The sequence below is a fragment of the Dryobates pubescens genome, chromosome 5 (assembly GCF_014839835.1).
Source record: "Dryobates pubescens isolate bDryPub1 chromosome 5, bDryPub1.pri, whole genome shotgun sequence".
Lineage (NCBI taxonomy): Eukaryota > Metazoa > Chordata > Aves > Piciformes > Picidae > Dryobates > Dryobates pubescens.
Window position 1 is genome coordinate 21264122 of NC_071616.1, and position 21610 is coordinate 21285731.

The 21610-nt window shown below is 42.0% G+C and overlaps 1 protein-coding gene across 1 annotated transcript in view; it reads left to right on the forward strand.

Annotated features, from left to right (window-relative positions):
* Positions 1-324: 324 nt before the first annotated feature.
* The window catches only part of JAG2 (jagged canonical Notch ligand 2), a 66564-nt gene continuing 45278 nt past the window's right edge, over positions 325-21610 (forward strand). The window contains exons 1-2 of the mRNA XM_054161753.1: positions 325-660; positions 924-1247. Coding sequence (XP_054017728.1) covers positions 325-660; positions 924-1247 — 660 coding nt within the window. The remainder of the gene's footprint in view (positions 661-923; positions 1248-21610) is intronic.

Here is a 21610-nt window from a genome sequence, read left to right on the forward strand (position 1 = left end):
TGCACGCGGTCACTCCTCCAACACTGCAGGTACATGGATCCCATCCACTTACACACAAAGGGTGGGTGCACACATTTCGAATACCCCTCTGTAGCTGTGGGGAGCGCAGGTACCCAACTCGTGCTCCCCCACGCCCTATGGCTGGCGGATCCCCCCGGTACCAGAGAAACAAGGCAGAGCACAGCAAGGCAAGACCGGGCGGAGGCTCTTACTGCTGTCTGCCGCCCTTTAAGAGCCGCGGCGGGAGCAGCGCTGGCCCCACCCGCCGGCCGCGGGGCCGGGCCGTCCCCCTCATTAATATGAAGGCAGCGGCAGCAGCGGCGAATGGGTAATGAAGCTGTCACTCCGGCACCTACTTGTTGGGTGTCCGCGGAGCCGAAGCGCACAGAGGGCGAGAAGAGCCCGCGGGAGGGGAGCGGCGGCGGAGCGCTCCGGGCGGCCCCGCCGGCAGCCCATGCCTTGCGCCCCCCGGCGCGCTGCGGGTGGCTCCCCCGCCGCCCATGCCGCGAGCAGCCGCTGGTCCGTGGCTGGTGGGCTTGGCGGGCTCCTCTGAGGCGGCCGCGCGGAGCAGCAGCAGGCATGCGGGGCGCCGGGCGGCGGAGTCGGGTACCCCGCGCCTCCGCGCTCGGCCTGGCGCTGCTCCTCGCCTCCTGCGTGCAGGTAGGGGAGCACGGGGGAATCGGCTCCCGGCCGCGGGCTACGCGTCCCCTTTCCTCCTCCCGCTCCGGTCCCACTATGTGCGTTATCTTGTATACATGTGTATATATTTATATGTGTATGTGTGCAGCTGTGGCGGGGTTTAAACCCTCAGCCGGCGAAAGTTGGAGGCGGGGAGGCGGCGAGCGCCTGGCCACAGCCCTGCACTCCCCGCGCTGCCACCGCCCGCGGTAGTAACGAAGCTGTCCTTTGATTTTTATTTTTAGGTGTCCCGGTCCACGGGCTATTTCGAGCTGCAGCTTAACTCGGTGCGGAATGTAAACGGCGAGTTGTTCAATGGGGAATGCTGCGATGGCATGAAAAGCCCCCAGAACCTGGACTGTACCCGGGACGAGTGCGACACTTACGTGAAAGTCTGCCTCAAGGAATATCAGGCCAAGATCACTCCGGTCGGACCCTGCAACTACGGATTCGGATCTACCCCCGTTCTCGGTGGAAATATTTTCTATTTGAACAGCAACAAATACTCCCATCAAGGCAGAACCCCCGAGACGGGCAGGATTGTTATTCCCTTTCAGTTTGCGTGGCCGGTAGGTTGATGATCGTGTTGTCGTTATCGTCCTTTTTGTATTCTCCCTCCCACCCCTCACCCCGCGCCAGTTCTGCAGCGGCTGCCCGCTCCCCCGTTAGAAAGCTGGGCGAACTGCTGGGTTGCTGCCCGGGTGGGGCAGCCGACTCCCGAGGCTGTGGGGTACGGCCGGAGCAAAAAGGTGCGGGGGGATGTACGCAGTTCTCGCTCCGCGGTGGGCCGCAGGAACGGCGACAATCTTGCAAAGGGCTGCCGGCGGCGGGGGCGTGCTGGCGGGGGTCGCTCCGGGGATCGACTGCGGAATGGTGTCTGACTGCGGACTAACGGCACGACGGGTTCCCGCCCCCGCTGTAGGTGCGGCTTCTGGGCTAAGAAAATTAAAATAATGAGAGTAATAACGGACAAAGCGTATCCGAAAGGCAAAGCCCGACGGCAGCAGCGCACCCCGAGCCGCCAAGCCCCGGCTGCTCCGCGCAGCGCGTACTTGTGCCCAGCTGGGGGCGCTGCTGGGCGGTGCGCGCGGCGCAGGTGGGGGCGCGGCGTGGGGCGCGTGCCGCGGCTCGCGAAGGGCGCGAGCTGCTGCCCCTCCTGGGGCGCGGGCGGGGCCGCTCGGCGGCGGCGGCGCGCGCGGCGGCCGTTGGCGCGGGGGCCGCGAGGGGCGGGCGCTGTCGGCGCCGCAGGCAGGCGTGAGGGCTGGGGCCGCCCGCGTCCCGAGCGCAGCCAGCTCCCGTACCTGTACAGGGCTGAGCGGAGGGGTGCTGGAGCAGTTTTCCATCAGGCGCAAGACTCGATAGGGAGCTCCTGAAGCGCAGCCATGCCCTGATACTGTCAGAAACCTGATCCGTGCCTCGGCTGTGGGGCGGCGGGAGCTGTGGGCATGTGTGTGCGAGACCATCGCACTGCCCCCGTCCCGCTCTGCCCTTCCCTTAGGATCTTGGGGGTTTTCTCTGACTCGCTCCTTCTAATCTGTTACCTCTCACCTCGTGCGCCGCTTGGCTGAAGGGGTACACCACTAGAGGCTGAAGGCCAGTAGCCATCCCCGTCCTTGGCGGATGGCGATCCTGGCTTCTGCTTCTCGAGTGTGCTAGGTGCGGAGCGGGGCCCGTGCTGGGGCGAGCTGGGGAGTGGCGTGCGGGAGGAGGAAAGGACGGGCTTCCTGCCCGGCTGCGGGCAGGTATGATCCTGCAGGGAGTTTCACAGCTGTTGCTCTCGGCCCTTCCAAGTGGGCCACGGGGTGGGATCTGGCAAGTTGAGAGGCGCTGAGGAATGAGGATGGTGCAATGCTCTAGCTCAGGAGGGAAGATGCGTATCGGAAGCCCCAGTACCACTTGATTGCCCCGCACCTGGTGACTAACAGCTGAAATGGTATTTGCCGACCTCTCAAGATAGGTAGCTCACAGGATCTTTGTTACCCGGAAAAATTATACTAGGAGTGATCAGGGACGAAACGGCTTGGTTTTTTTTTTCATGCTAAGGGAAACCAATCCATATGAGTATCTTAATTTTCTGTGGTGTCAGGACTTTTTCAAACTGAAGCCTGTATACCTCAAATTAAGAACTGGCTTCTATTTGATGGTAGGGGTTTTACTGGAGTTAGGTGATTAAAGAAATGGTACAACAAATAAATTTCTTTGCAGGGAGGCATTTACATTCTGGTTTCCAAGTTGTGATGCTTTGCCTTTTATTAGTCCTGTGGTCTGTTGAATGTAGAAAGGTTCCTGTTAAGATAGCAAATATCATTAAACAAGGGTATTTGGAAATCTGATCTTAAATGTTCCTTTTGATCTTATAACTTAAGATTCTTTCTCTTTATTTACCATTTAATGTAGGCTTGATGAAATCATAAACTCTTCAGTGGGATGTTTTAATAATATTAGCACCTCAAACTCCATCTGCATGAGGAAGTAAAGGAAGCTTAACTCTTTTATTTTGCCAGCTTCCAAACGAGAGGAGAATTTGATAATCCTTGCAGTGCAGGTCTATGAGACTGGCCTTCTTTGGTCTTTCTCTGTTGGAATAGGCGCATTCCTACCTTGCAGCTGCCGGATATTGTTGTTCTATGCTCATCAAGTCTGAAGAAAGGCCTGTTGGACATAATTCTTGCAGGTAGATTACTGCAGTGTTTTGCAGTGTTTCACAGTGTCTGCTGCTATTTCTTGTTTCATTGCCTCTGGCGTTTTAAAGGATTCAAAAGTCTTTGATTTGTCTTTTCATTGCTTTTTTGCAGCTGTTGTAAAGCACCCTGTAATTTATTTAAACAGTGTCACTGCAGTTCAGTGGGTGGCTGGCTGATTTTTGAAAGGTTTACTGAATGCTCTTCCTGCCCACTCTTAATGCTAAAAATAAGCTGTGGAGTAGTTGTGGTTTTAAAAACAATCCCAGATTTGCACTCTGTGATGCACTTACAGAAAGAAGTCACTCCTGTATATTTAGCTGCAGCTGAAGCTCTGAATGACCAGTCCAAAATGGACATGTAGCATCTTTGTCACAGCTGTACATAAGCTGTGTGGACTCTGCAAGGAGGAGACTTAGTTGTAATGCCTGTTTAACATGAGGGGTTTTTGAAGTATATGGAGTCGCTGGGTTAGGTTTCAATTCCCTGGGATAATTCCAAAATTGTTATTGAATAATACTCTACTCAAGTTTGAGAACAAGAGCCAACAATGTGGGGGATAGTCTCTTCATGTGACTACCCCCCCCACCCCACCCCCCCGTGCAACAGAAGTGAAATTAGTGTTGCTTTACCGAATAGAGAGTGAAGCAATGACTGAAGAGGAGCAGGAATTTTGTCCTCACTTACGAAACAAGTTTGCCTCGGTGCTGGCAGGGAGTAAACCTTTGGTTTATTTCAGTAGTTCTAGGTTGCATTTTTAAAACCGAAATCCAACCCTAGTGAAAGCCAGCACTGCTATATGTGGACTTCCTACTGAACCTTGTCTGAATGACAACTCTTCACTTAACGAGACTAACTTACTGTGTAAATTGCTTGAGGGAGTTTTTTTTTATTTCTGATATTGCAGTGTCCTGAGCTAGCAGTAGCTGTAAGGCAAACAGTATCTTGAAAAGCAGGGTTTTTTGCCTTGGTTTTATTATACTGAGGGTTTTTTTGTTTATTTTACTTGGTAAAATTTTATTCTGAAATTTGGACAAGTGGTTTTGCTGCAAAGCTGCAGTACTGGAGTTCAGTGGCTTCCACTGTTTAATGCAGTGTCAGTTATGCAGTTTATTCTTATTTTTGCCTTTTAAAATACAATTAGTCTGATCACTGCTTTGCAAGAGGAGCTTGGGATAATGCCAAAAAGTTCTTAAAATTGCTACCTAGGGATACATAATCCACAGAAATTTGGCAGTGGGAGAGGCTGAGGAACAGCTAGAACAATACAGCTGTCACCCACCTACCTTACTTTTTTTCCCTTTGCCTCCTGCTGTAAAATTTGAAATTTAATACTCATTTGAGATTGTTAACAAACAACTGATACAATTAAAATTGCAAAGATGGAAGTATTAAAGTAACTTTAGAGAGTCCATTCTTAGACAATTTTTGTTCATTAGTCCTGAGTGGTGTTTTTCTAGCACAAAGCTGTCTATTCAGATACTGAAGTTCGAATTGTCTGGCAGAGCAATATTTATCAATAACAGTTATGTTACTGGCAGAATTTTAGATTCAGGCATAACTGAAGGCTGCATCTGAAGATGTTTGAAAGTTACAAGTGTTCTTCTGGATGGATTAGATGGAACTATTTTTCACACTCCATTACAAGATGGCATGAAATGAAGTTGCACATGTGTGGTTTTTCCCTACACCCTGTTCCTTCCCTCAGGGAATTCACAGCTTTTCTTGCACCATAAATACTGATATTACTTCAGTTTAATTAGTCATACAGAGGAATTGTTCTGACTAGTTGTGAATGTTGAAATAATGTACTACAGGATGCATTGTTTGCTTCCCCTCTGTTTTTGAGACTGCAATGTGACTGGCGGTGCAGTGTATGCATAAATACGCTATACTCTGAGCTCCACAACTGAACTTCACAGTGTTCAGAGACTTGGCAATAAGTATCAGAAACAAGCAATTTCACTGCTTGTTTTCCTTGGTGCCTAGCTAGACTCGGTGTACCTCTCTGAATAAAGGGTATTGGAGGTTCAGGGATCCCTCACAACTTGTGTTGGTAAAGAGCACTTTTTTTACTAGAATGTGGAAACTGTTTTTGTGGGCACTGATCTTAAGTTTTTCCTATTTAAAGTGTGATTGTATCACCTCTCTAAACTTGTTAAGTGCTACTAACTTTCAGGTAGATCAAAAAATTACTACATCAATATCCAGACTCTGTGTGAGTTTCATCCATATGTAGTCTACATGTGAGTCTTGTCCAAATGCCTGTAAGGATTCAGTCTTGGTCTAAAATATACACAGGAGTGTGAACCATCAAATACAGAAAGCTCTTGAGAGTGTAACTTGGTTGCAGCAGTGCACATCAAATTTCATAGAAAGCAACTCCTCTCTTCTGAAAACCTGAGTGGGAATACTCAACCTTGCAGCTTTTGTAACTTAATGGGTGCAGTGTTTTGGCACTGTTGTCTTCAGTATAGAATTCTGCGTCAACTTCTCTCAATCCTTCTAATTTGAAAAAACTAAGGTGGTTAGGCCATGGAAGGCATCTAGTCTTGGTGTGTATTGTCTGGGATCCTTGATACCCACAGGGAACAGCTTAACTGTAAGAAATGTTCTTGCCTATTCTTGTTTGGCCTATAGTCTCCAGTTGGTCTACCTTTTGTCTTGACACAGCCATCCCTACTCTGTGATCAGGATCTTGAGGCTTTGTAATGAAAATATCCTAGATAAGATTACGATATTCGCTGTGATGGAGTAAGCATACAGCCTGTCAGCTTGAATGACAGCCCATCATGATGGATCTACTTAAAGTGGGAAGGTTAAAGTTAGGCTATTCAGCACTGAGAAAAGTGCTTGTTCACAGCCATACTTGAGGAACAGTATGTACTTTTTTTCATGAAGAAGATGAGAATTTCATGTATGAACCATCCTCAAGTGATGCACAGCAGCCTTTCATCTCTAAGTAGTTGTTCTTTGCTTTGCTGAAATTCCATTTAAAAAAAAAAAGTGCCTGCAAGACCTGAGGGCAAGGAATAAGAAGTGAGAGCAAGATCTTATGCCAAAATGTAAAACTCCCCTGGTATAGTGATGGCTTATAATGCACATCCATCACACCTCCTTATCAGAGGAAGTTGGCATTAAAAAAAAATGTGGTTGATAGCCATATATTGATTAACTACATAAATGTTTAAAATCTCATTTGCCAGCAGCCTAACTCTTTTTGTCCAGGTGGAAGGGCTCTGCTGATAGCACAAAGCTTTCTTTTTATACTTGCCCCCTTTTCCTCCCTCTGTCCCCAGCTTGCTGCTTGCTTGATGACTCTGCCCAATTGTTATGTCAGATTCTAGGACTGATGTGGAAACTGGCATGCAAAACTGCATCTTAGTTTGAAAATATGCCTGTAGTCCTTGTACTTATAAAGCCTTCCCCTGCTTGTTGCAATTCATGGACAGATGTATTGTGGATCAGAACACAGTCTTGGGGAACTAGATTAGGAAATTACATGCTTTCCCCTGATCAGTACTGTATTTGCCTTCAAACTTTTTTTGATATGAAAGGTTGAGGGAATGATGTGTGATATAAATGATACCCCTTTAGTTTCAAGTTACACAAATACAAAAGTAGCTTGCAGGGTTTGTTACACTCTTTTCTAAAAGAAGGTGATGGTTTAGAGACTGGTTAGTGACAACTCCAGTTGATTTCAATAGCAGCTGCAGGTGTCACCTCTAAAAAAGAATCAAGGCCTTAATGGTGAGCACTTCAGAACCACTGTTTGAGAAAGGGATTTGCTATTGGTATGCTGTGTGTGCCAGCAACTATTTGCAGCTTGCCCAGAATAGAAAGACTAAAGACTTAAGTTTCATGTAACTATAGAAAATCTGTCTTCTAATTTTAAGCAGAAATGTTCTTTGCTCTCTTAATCTCTCATACATTGATATCACTAAATATAGAATTTACTGTCTTTGACATAGGTACGCCTCAGAAAACAATATACTACTAGCCTTAAAGTTCTGGGGGATTTTTGAATGTCAGACTTTCAGATAGTGAAGAACACTTCTATTTATATTCCTTGAAAGCTTCCTTAAGTAAACACTTGCTTATTTATTAGAAACACTGAGACTGAACTCAAAACTTGCAAATGACCTTACCTCCCAGACAGTGGCGTGCTTAGACACCTCTTGCCAACTTTCTAATCTTTATTCTGTAAGGTACTCCAGCCAGTCTATTGGTGAAATGTTATACTCTGGGCCAGGCAGCTGGTGGGGGCATTACATTTTTGACTGAAAATGGGGTAGATACTAGAGTAGTCAGGATTACTCTTACGCAATAGGATGTGAGTTGAAGGAGGTCAAGGTAGAAACAAAGCATGTTCAGTATACCACAGTGTGATTGAAGGCTTCATGGCGCTCTTTGAAGATGCTTTAAATGCTGTTTTTCATATGCAGATTTTTTTTCTTTTTTGATAAGATCCGCTAAAGATGCAACTAATTCTAGCCCGATCGGATTGTATTCCCACTGTGTTGCAGACTCACAGTGGTCCTGTGAAGTTCAAGGAAATCTGCTGGTGTAGATGTTGAACAGCTTTGTGTTGTAGATGCTGCCTTCTGTCTTTGATGCTACTGCTTGTAAATTGCTTGTGCAAGTTCAGTTTGCTTTGAATTACTATTAGAGTTCATGGTTAGCACAAAAGCTGGAAAAGAAAAGTCTGTCAAATAATAAATGCAAAACAATTACACTCTCTGGATGTCAAAACTGGTTTAGTGCGTTTTTAATCTTTGTCATTAATCACTTGCTACAAAGCTTTTTCTTGTCTGATAAGAGTTGTATTTGAGGCATATGTGTGAGGTAAGTGATGACTACTTTTAACTTACTGCTTTCACTTTTGCTGTCCCTGTTAGGCCCCTCTTTGAAAACATGATCCAGTCATGTGTAGGTGAGATGAGTAGAATTCATCCTTTCTGTGTAGTCTGACTCCTTTGCTTGTTTTTCCTGTACGTTTTGCTTTGGCTGAGTGTTGGCTCTGATATACGTGATATGAATATACCTTAGAAATGATGAAAGTTCATAAAGCAACTGTGATCGCACCATATACTTAGTCATCTGCAGAAGCTTTAAATTACTGTGTGCCTGAAAGTTCCCCTCCCTCCTCTCTGTTTTTTTTCAACTGTGGGTCCTCCTTGCATCACTTGCTCTAGTACAGAGCCGCTCAGCCTCTTGGAGAGACTAAAAAGGGAGGGTTACTTTCCTGATAGCACATCAATTTACTTTACCCTGGCACTCCCCAGTTCTAGCTGCTAGTACTCTTCTGATCTGGAAAAAGCTTGGGAGCAGCAATTTGGAAGGAGAGAGGCTACCTCGAGTAAGGAATAAGGGGATACTGATACGGCTTCTGACTCCTCTATGCTTAGCCAGATGCTTACCCAAAGGATAGTAGCTAGTGTTCCTTGGCAGCAGGTCCATCATTCTCTTTTGTGTCATCACTGATAGGCCTTGTATGCACATTTTGCTGAAAAACCACTCTGAATTCTGGTTAGTGGCTGTTGAAAATTGATTGCCTTTGGCTAGAGGTGATCAGCGCCAGTAGTCTGCTATATCCACTTTGTGGCTTTTGAGATTCATCCTCAGCTATCATGTGAGCCAGGAGGCATACAATTAGCTTGATCACTTTCTTTTCCCTTTGCCACTGCCTTCAGGGTTGGGGAATGAACCAGTTTGGATGGTTCAGGCCATCTTGGCTAGGTCATGTTGCTTTTGTAGGATCTTCAGAGCTCCTGCTTTCCACTGCTGTACACCCAAGGAGATCTGTTGGGAGAGAGCTGAAGGGAGCTGTGTGATAGCTCTTGTGTAGGTCATCTTGAGTGGGCAAGGAATGTCCATCCCTGATTTAACCATAGACTTTTGGTGCTTTTCCTTTCTGCATAAGGAAAAATACTGTATATAAGACATCAGTCTTAAAGATTAAGTGAAGACTATCATGTATTCATTGACAACATATTTGAGCAATGAAGCTGGACTGGGACTGAAGAGATTATTTTAGCTTTCAATTACTGAGATCCCCTCTTGTTTTTTTTTCTTTCCTGATCTGATGGCCATACTTTGCTGAAAGATACTCGATTTTAGAAATCCAATGTGCAGCATAGTAGTTACATTTCAGGATCGCCAAAGATTTAACTACCACCCAGTTCTCAGATGAATGCTTTCCTGAAATGTCTGCTGCTGCTTTTGATATTGTTTTTGTTGCAATTACATTGGAGAATGTTTTAGTCCTGTAAAATATTGTTTAAGAGTTGGGCTATAGGCTTATGCTCATTAAACTTTAAACTTCATTCCTACATTCAAAGAGTTATAGTTAACTTTTGTTTAAAAAAGAGGACACTTAAAGGTTTCTTAATTGCTGTTTCAGATACTAAATAAATTGTGTAAAGTATATTTGACATGATCTTCTGACAGCAAGAGGAACTCTCAGCTGAAACATAGTAAGCACAGATTTTTAGTTGACTTTGAAATGCCTGTTTGTTCCTCAGTAGCAGTCAGAATGCTGTGTTAGGTGGAAGGGGCAAGGCATTTCAAGGCTAAATGACAATCCTAGTCTTACTTGATTAAAGCTTGCCAAGGTTGCTAAGAAACAGCCTAATAGTCCTTGAGTAACCAATTATATGTCTCATGGACAGATGCACAGGTGCTCATTCTCTGAAGTTGTTTGGTTGTTTGTTTTTTTTTTTTAATCTGAGCTAAGACTGCAGTATTAGTACATAAACTGCAATCTGTTTACATCCTGCTTTGGGCTTGAAAATTTTGACTATGTGTGCGTGTATATATCTTGTTTCTAGCAGGATGTATTCTGTTGGGTTTTGTTCAGTACATTACTATTTATTACGCTTAAATAGTTCTTGTAATGCCTCTTCTATTTTCAGATAGTCTGCTGGGCTTCTAGTCTCTCCTATGCTTCCTGGTTCTCTGAACATACCAGCTCAAGTAATTTTAAGTGTCTAACATTTGAATAATCTTTACATTTCTGAACTCACAGCAAGTAGGCAATGTTAACGTTGCTGCAGGATCCTGCAGTTGGATAGAAATGCTCCTTTATGCAGAGCTATTTTTCCTTACCCCTTCTGAAGCATTTCTGTATGTACAAATTGGAATGAGATAGTGTATGAGCTTGCAGTTAATTTATAACATCAAATAGGAGTCTTCCAATCTTTTTTTTCCCTCTCAAATATATATAATTCTGTTTATAGTTTGTAAAGTTTTAATGTCTACCTTAAAACACAGTACATGCTTCTGATGTGAAAGAGAACTTAAGTTCTAGTTAGGGAGCTTCTTCATACTTAGAAGGCTTGACTGGCATGTACTTTTAAGCATGTAAATACCTTAATTGATCTGCTTTAATCAAGACTGAAATAGAAGGCTTTTAGGGTGTGCAATTTTTGGTTCTATTTACTGTTCCTCCTATTAATGGAGAACAATTTTATTAGCACTCATTTGGTAATCTGGGCTGCTGCTTAACAGATTTTGGAGACCATTCCTTTCTTACATGCCATGTAAAACATTTTCTTTGGGGTGCTTCTGATAGTTCTGATCCTCTTATGTGTTACAATAACATGATTTTCCTTATATCCCAAAATGGAGTTTTTACTGTAACTATCCACATATAATCAACAAAGTCTAAAAGTGAACTATTAAGAGCAAGTATAAACCATGTTGCCCCCTGATAATAACTGGTTTATGTACACATCAATAAGCTAATAGCGCCTCTTATGTTGGTCATAAACTGTTCTTTAAACCATATGTTTATGTATAGACTCAAGATGTAGTGTTGTCTGTTGAAGTTTGTAAAACAGTATTGTTTACATGATTCATGCACACAAGTGTTTTCTTCTATCTGAAAGGGAGGAAGGGAAAGAATCAGAGAAACTGAAATGTTTAGACTACATTAAGGTGCTGGTTGTCAAATACTTAGTGCTGCTGCAGTGCCTTCTGACATTTGCTGTTAAGCTGTGGTAACTTAAGGGCTGTATGGTTTATAGATTGTATTCACTACTTCTGGTGGCAGTTCTTCAGAGGTTAATTTCCAAAAATCGTATCCCTGTTCCTAACACTGCATGTCCTGTACTTAACCTGTGGACTGTCAGAATGTAATTGTGGTAGGACTTAGAAGAACAAACTGTTTCCCATCAACAGATCTTCTAAAGCTGTTCATATTTACTCCCAGATCAGGGCAAATGTAAGGTAAATAAAATAAGCTTTAGCTGGCAAGGAAGAAATAGTCTTGACTTGTGGCATTGTGCTATCAGTAATAATTTGTTTGTCCCTAAGCCCTTAAGATGCATTTGCAAGAGTTGGTATTCTATGAAGCTTGGATTTGCCAAAGGCTTTGAAGAAGACAGAATAGCAGAAGGGTCAGTGTCAAGTGATGTACTAAAGAAGCTGGAAAAGTATTAATTAATACACATTAGCAAGTTATGAGTCAAGCTTTGGGTTAGAAAAATTGTTCTCCAGGTTTATTTAACATTGGGCTGCTTTAGGTGGCTTCATTCTGTTCTCTATTGATTCTCATGAGGAAAGCTGTAACACTGGTTGGTACACACCAAAGAAATAACCAGGGGTCAACAATGGAATGAAGTTGAAGACTTGCTGTGATAATTAATCTCCCTTTAACTTCCAGATCCATGTTGGTGGGAGAAGGGAAAAAATTTGGAAAAGCTTAGAGCAAGTTTACAGGGCAAGTGCTTGCTTTCAAAGGTGGTTCCATGTACTTTGTGACACTTGTTACAAAGCTTTTCTTCCAGAGGCATGGCAGATTGTGGATTTTGTTTAATTTGTGCTAATACAGAGGTAGATCCCCTCTAGTTCACAGTAATCTGAATAATAATATTTGCTGTTAGAGTTCTGGTGCTACTTTGCTGTGTCAAGATTGATCAAATCTTGGTTGCCATATATTTCTATAGCTTGGAATTGTAGGATACATACACTGTTGTATGCTGTTTATTTGCACCTGTAAGCAGTTGATTTTTTTAATAGTAATTAAATAGAGCATAATGATTGATACTACAAAGGTTGAGTTTTACTGTAGCCACAAAGCACTGATCAGAATATTCAATCCTGCTGTTGGAATACAGGATAAGGATTTGTTACAAGTGTTTATAAACTTGTTGTTTTCACAACTGAACTCTGCTGCTCCCATGTATATTTAAGTGTACATCTCTGTGTGCAGAATTCCTGTTTGATCCATATATTCAAGATTCTAGCTTGTGTAGATCTGCATGGAAGGACTTGTACCGTATCTTACAGTGGTGACTCTTGTCTGTTCAATTTATTCCCATAAATTTATGGAGAACAGCAAGATATAGATGTAGCTTTGGTTATGTCTTCAGTGCCCTGATACAGACAGCTGAGGAGGTTATAAGTGAAGATGAAAATTCTCAAGGCTGAAATATGGTGTTTTCTTTCTGTTTCTCTGCTGGACTCTAGTATGTGCAGAAATTCAAAACTGACCTGGTGTTAAGTTTGGGGCTGTAATAAAGGACAGCTTAAATGTGTTATGCCCATTTTCTGGATTGATGTTTCTCATACTGTGAGGAAACCTGTAGTCTACGTAACAGTTTTGTGCCGGTGTGAATTTCAAGTTGACCAAAACCATCATGCACTTTGCATAAGAATAGAACCTAGACATGTTCTTCATGGTGAAAAGGCCTATGATGATACCTGTGCTTGGAGCCAACACCACTGGAGAACACCACCATCATCTTGTTTGGAGTTACACAAATGCTTGCTAGACAGCTGTTGCCATCATTGTGGACCAGCAAAGCCTTTGACTTCTGCATCCTCTTTCAAGTGTGTCTGATGCTACCCAGCTAGCTCTAGAGTTGATGTGGTTAAGACTGATGAGAAAGCTGAAGAGGACTTAGAAAAACAGTACCCTAATGTACTCTCTTAGGAACATTAGTTGAATGATGGGCCTCTCATCTTCCTGGGGCAAGACATCTAGGCTCATTAGTTTGAATTAGTTTTGTGGGCATTTGCTTATTTAAAAGCAAAGGGAGACACTGCAGTGCTATCAACAGCTGCCATGGTTTAAAAGGGTTAAAATTAAACCACTGCTTTCTGTTCCTGGGAACTTTGCATATGTAGAACTTAGGGGTATATCTGTTTTTTTTTGTTTGCCTGCCTTCTTAGTATGCATATTTCCAATACAAAGGAGAGTGCATGCAGGTGTTCTGTGTTTAGAATGATAATTAAAGTATGTTATTACGTAGTTTGTTTAACTCCCTCTTGACTTCAAGTTGAAATTATAATGATGCATGGCTTGAGGTGCCCAGAGGACACCAATATCCATGCTACAGAGGGGAGGGAAGTGCAGTATTAATTGCAAGTTAATCTTTGAATTCTAAATATTAGCATAAAACAAGTCTTGCACTAACCATTAATGGGTCTTCACTGTTACGTACACTTCAAAAGAGAACATCTAGCTACGCTTTCATTAGCGCAATGAGAAAGTGTATGTATAATGGACTTAATTTATCTTGGACTTCTTCCAAAACTTTAGGAAAAGGGTAGGACTTGGATACTTGGTTAATATCAAGTTTGTCTAAAATGGTTCAAAGATGGTAGCAAGGCTGAAAGCTTCTGCTAAAATCTAATAAAATAACATTAAGGCGGTACCCAACTGTCTGCATGGCATTGTATTTGTGCATGTCTTCTTCGGAAAGGCTTTTTTGTCTGTTCTCTAATTTCATCAATGCTTTGTTCTGTTCTTTGCTATTGCATTAACTCAATGGATTTCTGGAAACCACTAGTGCTAGCTCCAGTTGTGGTGGAGAGAACTGTATCTTAAATAGCTGTGAAATCATGAAAGTGTCTTAATATGTGAATAGCTTGGTTTTTAACTTTCCTGTAATGATCAGGTAAAATGTCTAGTGAAACTTAATCTTGTGACCCTCCCTCTAAAATGGTAGGTTTCTGACTTCTGTTTGGTTTTTTTGACCACTAAATTTGATACTAGCAGAGAAACATGTATTGCAATTGCTGGAGTTTTCTCCTATATATAGCTTCTGATTTAATCTCAATTGAAAATAAACACCTTGTGCTTTTCCCTGAAGAGAATGGAAGGGGAGGGCTCCTTGAGTTTGTAGCAGATTTGCAGGGTTGCTGCATGTGGGATTTTTTTTTCCCCCCTTTTGCTGCTTATGCTCTGTAATTGTGAAAAAGAGAAATGAAACCTGGGGAGGGCACACTTGGCTCTGCTGTTTGAGAAATTCAGGCACAATACAGACTGTAGCCCTTGACTACTTTTACACATAAACTAGGATGATGTTATCTATTTTTGTATGGTTGTAGTATAGCATACCAAATACTATTGTTTTGGTAGCTGTTGTATTTAAAATAGTTTTGTTCTGGCTACTGGCTGGCTTTTCTACTGCCTTAATTTCTGCTAAGGTATAGAAGGAAAGCTTGCTGATACTATATTCTATCCTAGTTTGCTTTCCAGAAAACCTCATTGAAACAAAGACATTACTGCCTATATCAAAGGACATTTAAAGATTGGTTAACTTTCAATCAGATTCTGTTTAGTGTATATAGATATGTTAGGTTATCTAGCAGAAGGGAGCTGTGACAGTAGGAAGGATGACTGATGCTTCTTTGCAGGTTGTATTGGTTTTCTGTGGTGGTCATTAGCTCTCAGGTATTTGAAATAAAGCTAAGTGATCAGGATGGTTTAAGACTCTTTTCAGGTGTATTTTACTTTGTGTGTCATCCTTCTTCATAGTGTCATTTGTTCATCCATAGTAGTTATCTGTGAACAGAGCGTCGCAGTGCTTAGGCAGCTGTGGAAGAGCTGGCATTTGGGAGTGCCTGTCCTTTTTGAGGCTCATTTTCTATATGCCTAAAGCTTTTTGGGGGATGCTCTGTCCAGCAAATAGATCATTTGAGATGCTTTCAAGATGCAGGCAGATAGAAGTGTATCAGACTATGTGGGGTGGGAAGGGATTGCTTTATGTAGAAAAGAAGCAGTTTTATGGAGTTGTTGAATGATAGTGACTTTCTGGAAGTCTTTTCCCATGATGTGATACAGACCTAAAGAGAGGTCTTCTAATTGGTGGGTTCCGACCAAAATGTTTACAGATTATTTTTTTTCCCCACTATTGGACAGTGCGAAAAAGTTCAAATAAACCCCCTGACATAGGTTTAAAGGCCTGTGTTGTCTTCATTCCTGCTTCCTCACCCCTTTACCTTTTCATCTAAAAAGTGTTTCCTGAGATGACTAAAGGATTATGGTTTTGGCTGAAGTTCTGAATCTGTCCTGGGCTGAGTCTGTATCTAGAGGCAGATCCAAAAGGCTGAGTGGATAACATCTGCTGTTTCCATTTATCAGGAGCACTCTAGGTCTCCATATAGAATTTCTAGGAGCATCTTTTAGAAATCTAGGCAATTTATCTGTCTCTGAAAAGAATGGATCTAATTCATGTAGTTTTTGTGGGGGACTTTGAGTAATGACAAGGGTTCTGTACAATATTGGATGCACTGCATTTGACATGGCTCAGTTGAGTTAGGGAAACTTAGTGTCTGACATTTAATCTTCTTTAAAGTTCAAATGCTTCTTCATTCTTGTTAGTACTTTCAGATTGTTACAGATGCTCTTGCCTTCACAGATTTTGTCCTACTAACCTAACCTTCACCTTTCCTGTTCTATTCTTCCCTAATTCTCCCTGGAGAATATAGGTGATGTTTTGAAAGCTGTTTTATTCCTCCTTGGAGACTAGTTTCCCAAGTGCCTGACAGGTTTGGCTTTTAATGGAGGAGGCATTTCTTGCTTGCTCTTCAGCTACAGTAGAGGAACGTGTCTGTGTGGAACTGGAATATGCAGCTTAGTGACATATATAGACAGTGCAGAATCGCTTTCATAGTGAAGCAAGAGTGACTAGGAATAGCACCAGCCTTCATCTACAGTACACTAGAAGCCAACAGGGATTGGTTTTTTATTTTTTATTTTTTTTTAATGACTGTAAATAGAATGGCTGAAGTTTGGAGATGAACTGCCTAATTATTTTGGTTAGCTTTCTGTTGTAGACTTCAACTTCCCAAGCCAAATATTGGTTTTCTTGTAGTTAAACCAGGAGTATATTGTAAGTGTGCTGACAAATTTGTGTGAAAAATTACTATAAAATCAATAATCTTAGTACATCACTTGGCACTTGTCAGTCTGTATTAGTGCATTTCTCATATCTTCCCTTCATGACAATATGTTCTGCTTTGTCACCTGACTTAATCACTCTTAAAAGACTGTCTGATTGCCTTTTTCTCAGGGGATGTCTCATAAGCCTAGAGTCCTCTAAACTTTTATTCCAAATAGTAAGATCTTACAATTAATAGATCTGGCTCGGCTTGTCTTTTTTTCTGAATAGCATTTGTTGCATCTACTGCAGCAGGTAGATGGTTTACTATAGTTTGGTGATTTGAATATTCTCCCTCCCTCCCCCCCACAATTATTCAATATGAAATTTCAATATTGCAGAAAGGAGAGTCTTGATTAATTTTTTTTTTTTTTTTCCAATTTATGACTACTGTCATGGATTTCAAAGAGTTCTGAAGTAGCATTGTAACTCTAATTTCTTGGTCATAATTTTGATTACCCTGGGATAGATACTAATGGCTCAGGCAGACATGCAAGACTTCACAGTATAATTTTTATTCTTTTCCCCAGTACGCTTTAGTTTTTATGTCAGCTGTCAGAAAAGGCAGAATATTTGCTTCAGAACAGCACCTGTACTGAAACCAGAGTTCAGGGAACATAAGCAAATGTTCATGGAAGGCTAAGAGCGAGAATATAGAAAACCTTACTCTCCCAAGCTTTGTTTTCAACCTGGGGACTTCCTGAACTAGTTGTGGATTGGTCTGTCCTAAGTACTTGTGCTAGTCTGCCCTTGGACCCGCAAAGCTCTTAGAACCACTTTGCTCTAGGCAATCTGCATGAAATACTGTCTTTTCCTTTGTTTTGACTGTGGCTTATGATTATGGCCCTTGAGCTCTTGTCAAGAAGAGAATGGCAGATACCTGGGGCCTGTTGTGTGTTGTAGACTTCCACCCCATGCACCTCTTGCCCATTTTCCAGGCTGAGGAATTTTGACTGATCCTTTCATTCTTGTCATGGAAATAATTTGATTCTTTGTTGTATTTTGTTGGTATTCTCTGAACCTTTGATTTGTAGCCATCCCCCTTTTGGGGGATGCTGTTCATCCTGTCTCAAGGGAGAGCAGGGTACCTGCACTGCTTCCCTCTAACTTCAGTTACAGAATCACACAGTGGTGTAATGCGGAATGTGCTTTTCCTTGTTTTTTTGCCTCTGTTCTCAAGACACCCCTTCTAGTCAGAGTACACTTGCTGACTAGCTTCTGAATGTCAAGTAGTTGAGAGGTGGACATGGGTGGGAAGCAGGTCTCAAAGAACTTGTGTTGAGTTTGTAAAGGGAACATGCTTAACTGGAAGCAAGCGGCCTTTGGTGGATTGAAGGGAGTAACTGGTTATGGAATTGAGAAGTCACTAGATGTACTTTATGTGAAACATTGCTTATCAATGCTAATTTGCACTGAATAACAGACTCACAATTGTCTGTAACTTAGGGTTATATGAGGTGCTCTGAAAATTATTTTATGTTCAGCAAGGTTGGAATGTAAATGACGATTTAAAATACTCTGGTTATGATTGGTACAAAGAATTTGTGAAGATACTGTGGAAGGAGAAAGAAAATCAGTAAGATTAAACTGTTTCCTAGTCTAAGAACTGGTGTAAAGATCTCCTAGAATGTAACTATTCTGGTCACTAGAATAAAATTGTAGCTGCTGACCACTCACTTCAGATTAAATTGATTATTTTTTGACATGGACGTTGTTTGCTAAGATGGTTGGCAAAAGTAAATCTGTTTCACTTCTGCTGTATTGTCAACAAAAATACTGATTTATAACTTGTACACAAAAGGTGCCTAGATGTGGTATAGTCAAAGGCATTTACAGTATAATAGAAGTATTTTAACAAGTGGTAAATGTAGTAGCTGATATTGTTCTTGTTTTTTCCTGGAAAATCTCAGGAAAAGCAAGTTATCACAGGAAGCCCTTGTACCTTTGTAGCTGTTTTTTTTCCCTGGTGCTTTTGTTGTCTGGTTGTGGATGTATAAGGAAAATAAATTATTTGAAAGGCAATCTTGTGGTGTTTGTTCAAATTTAAGCATCAGCAGTTGAAAGTTTGGACTTCAGAGATGGAACTTAATCTCCTTGAGTACAGCAGAGATGTATATATGCTGGAATCGGGGAGTGGGGGATGAAGTAGGGTGGGGATGAGTAGCAGATAGCTATAAAAAGCAGTCAGATACTACTTCTATTCCATTAGACTAGCATTGCTCCTATCTATGTAATGGTGAAAAACTGCTTTTAAACAGGGATGGGCTTTTCTAGAACCTTTAGTGTCTTGTGATCTGAGAGTAGCTAGCAGGTCTGCTTTTCTTCAAATGAAGTCCTGACATGACTACTGGCTGGTTACATCTACAGTTTTTCTAAATGAGAAGCTTGGACTTGCTTTTGATGCTGAGAACTGTTAGTGAGGTATGTTCTTCCCATTTACTCAACAATGCAGCTTTGCTGTATACAGTAGCTGCCTGACAGAGGCCACTGTCAAAGGTTAGGGCCAGTACTGAGGTATTGGGAACAAATACTCTTGTCTACAAGACCTCATTTTTGACATGATTGAATCTGGTGAGATTTGCTTTGTGTTTGTCTAGGGTGATAAGCCTGTGGGGTCTGTCTTCTGATGATTTAATTTCTCCTGTGTAGATGGAGCCCCAGAGAGCTTGCTCTTCTCTGTGTGTGGTCTGAGGTGACTGCATGAATGCTGTTGCTTGAGGAGCTCCAGTCAGAGATACGGTGTTTTGACCTCTTGTGAGCTACTTGAAAATGGGTCAATGTTTTACAGACATTAGCTAAAGATAATATGGGATTTTAGATGATTTTTAGAACTTCTCAGCTTAAATGCTTGCTGTACCATTACACATCCAGGTCCCCTCTTGGCAGAATGCAGCAGGAGTTTCTTGACATTACAGCAGATCAGAGTATCTTCAAACCTTCATTTGAAGGTCTTCCTACAGATATGTCATCTGGTAAGATATGATCTACTAGGTTGATCACCTTGAAGAGAAACAGGCCATGTTCTTGTTTTCACAAAGCACTGGGCACTGCTCAAGAGATGTAATACCCCTTTGAGTTCTTCCTTGAACCTTTTATCTTTTAGATGCTTGCAGCTGGCTGTTGGTAGTTTTATTCCACCTAGTTGCTGGGTAATTTTCCTTAACTGGTGGTGAGTCTCTACCTGGTTGTTAAATTTGGTATGTTAGCTCCAAGACTGATGCTAACTTACTCACCTGTTGTTTTTATTTGTGTTCCTCTTGCAATGAAATGAGTCTTAATAGTCTAGACATCTAGATTTCTCCCTGCCACCCCCATATGCATACACACCCCTCCAGTTTTGACTTTCCTTAGTTTGGAGGAGGAGTGGAATTAAATGCTCCAACTCATGTAGGTGGAGATAACAGCCTGTTGGCTGTTAACCATGGCAAAAAATACCCCCTTCTCCCCAGCTGGTTTTTCAGACTTCCTAAAGATTGTCAGGTGGGGCTAATTTTTTCCCCTCACACAACATTTAGGGCTCCAGTTTGTAAACATCATCCTGCTTTTGTGGCTGGGCCAAATGGAGTACAACTGCAGTAATTGCTTTCAAATAGAAGGCTTCAACTTAGCTGCTTTCTGCTGATGTTTGCAGTACTGTAAGCTGGTCTTCCACAGCTCTCCTAGCAAAATAATATCATTTGTCCCTGGTTTCCAAAGGGAAGACTTTTGCTTAGGACTGTTTACTTCTCAGATGAAAAATGAGGGTTTACAGGATGGACATTTTCATGACGGAATGGCCTCTGCATTGAGCACACAAGTTCCTGCATGTGAGCATGACTGAAATGCTCTTCAATTAAAAAAAAAAAAAAACCAACAAAAAAACCCAAAACCAAAAATACAGGCCCTCTTCCCTTCCTTCCATATCCTCTTCCAAAAATGGGAAGCTTTTTTCCTTCAGTAAAGATCTCTATTGTGGCTTTATAAATCCTGCTTCTAAAAGATCAAACTCTGGGTTTGTTCCATCTCTGTGCTTTTAAACCTGTGTTGAAGATGAGTCCTGGATCTTCTCAAAATCTGTTGTCTTCTTTCCTTTGCACTTCTGAGTTATTCATGAAGAACTAGCTGCAGAGCTCTCCTGGGTAAGGAAATGGAATATGCTGCCTTGAAGTCAGCTCTTTTCATGACAAGCAGACTGCTTAGAGGGAGAGAGGTGCTGAAAGAGAAAACAGAAGGGAGGGGAGGCGAGGCCAGGGCCCCCAGACCTGTCCTTTCTTCACTTGTGTAGACAGAGAGTTGACTGTGCTGATCAAGACACAGTGAATTTGGATGCAAGAAATACTGCTTATGTCTTGTTCCAGAGGTTACAAGAATTAATTAGTAATAAGAACAGTCATATGCCACAGTTTTTAGAAAATGCTTTTTACAGTTGAAATGTTCAAATACAAATACTATCTGTCCTTGAGTGAGGTTTGAAAGGAAGCAGTATTTACCAGTGAGACCTAGCATTGTGTGTTTGTGGAAGAGGATGATAAGGTGGGCTCTGGTTTTGTTCAGGAACCACACTTCATTTCTACTTTATAGCCTGATTTTCTTGCAAGGTTTTTCCTTGTAGAAACTCCAGTCAGTTTTTGTTCCCATGAAACTAATAATTGTTTGTCTGCTAGAATAAAGGTGTTTTAATTCACAGTAACACATTACTGATGCAGAAAGTGTCACATTAATTTCAGCTGAATCTTCAATTCTTGCCTTTTTCAGAATTTGAGTTGGAGAACACAAGTTCTATACCTGACTGAAAGCTGTTCTGTCAGCAGACTGATGATAATTTTTGGGATGAAAAGTTTGACATGTCTGCTTTGCCAAAAAAAAGCCACCCCACCTTTTGAATCTTGATTGGCCAATATCAAGGTAATAGTTCATGAAAAGACAATGCCAAACCAATGTTACAGGTCTTATTTTCCCCCCTTCCCCAGAAAGGAGGTCGTGGGGATTGCATGGGGAGTGTTTTGTTTAGAGTAAACAGTGGAATAATGCTTTGAAGTTGCTTTTGTCAACACCAGTCCTGAGAAGAGAGAAGAAAAAAAACACCAAACAAAAAACAGC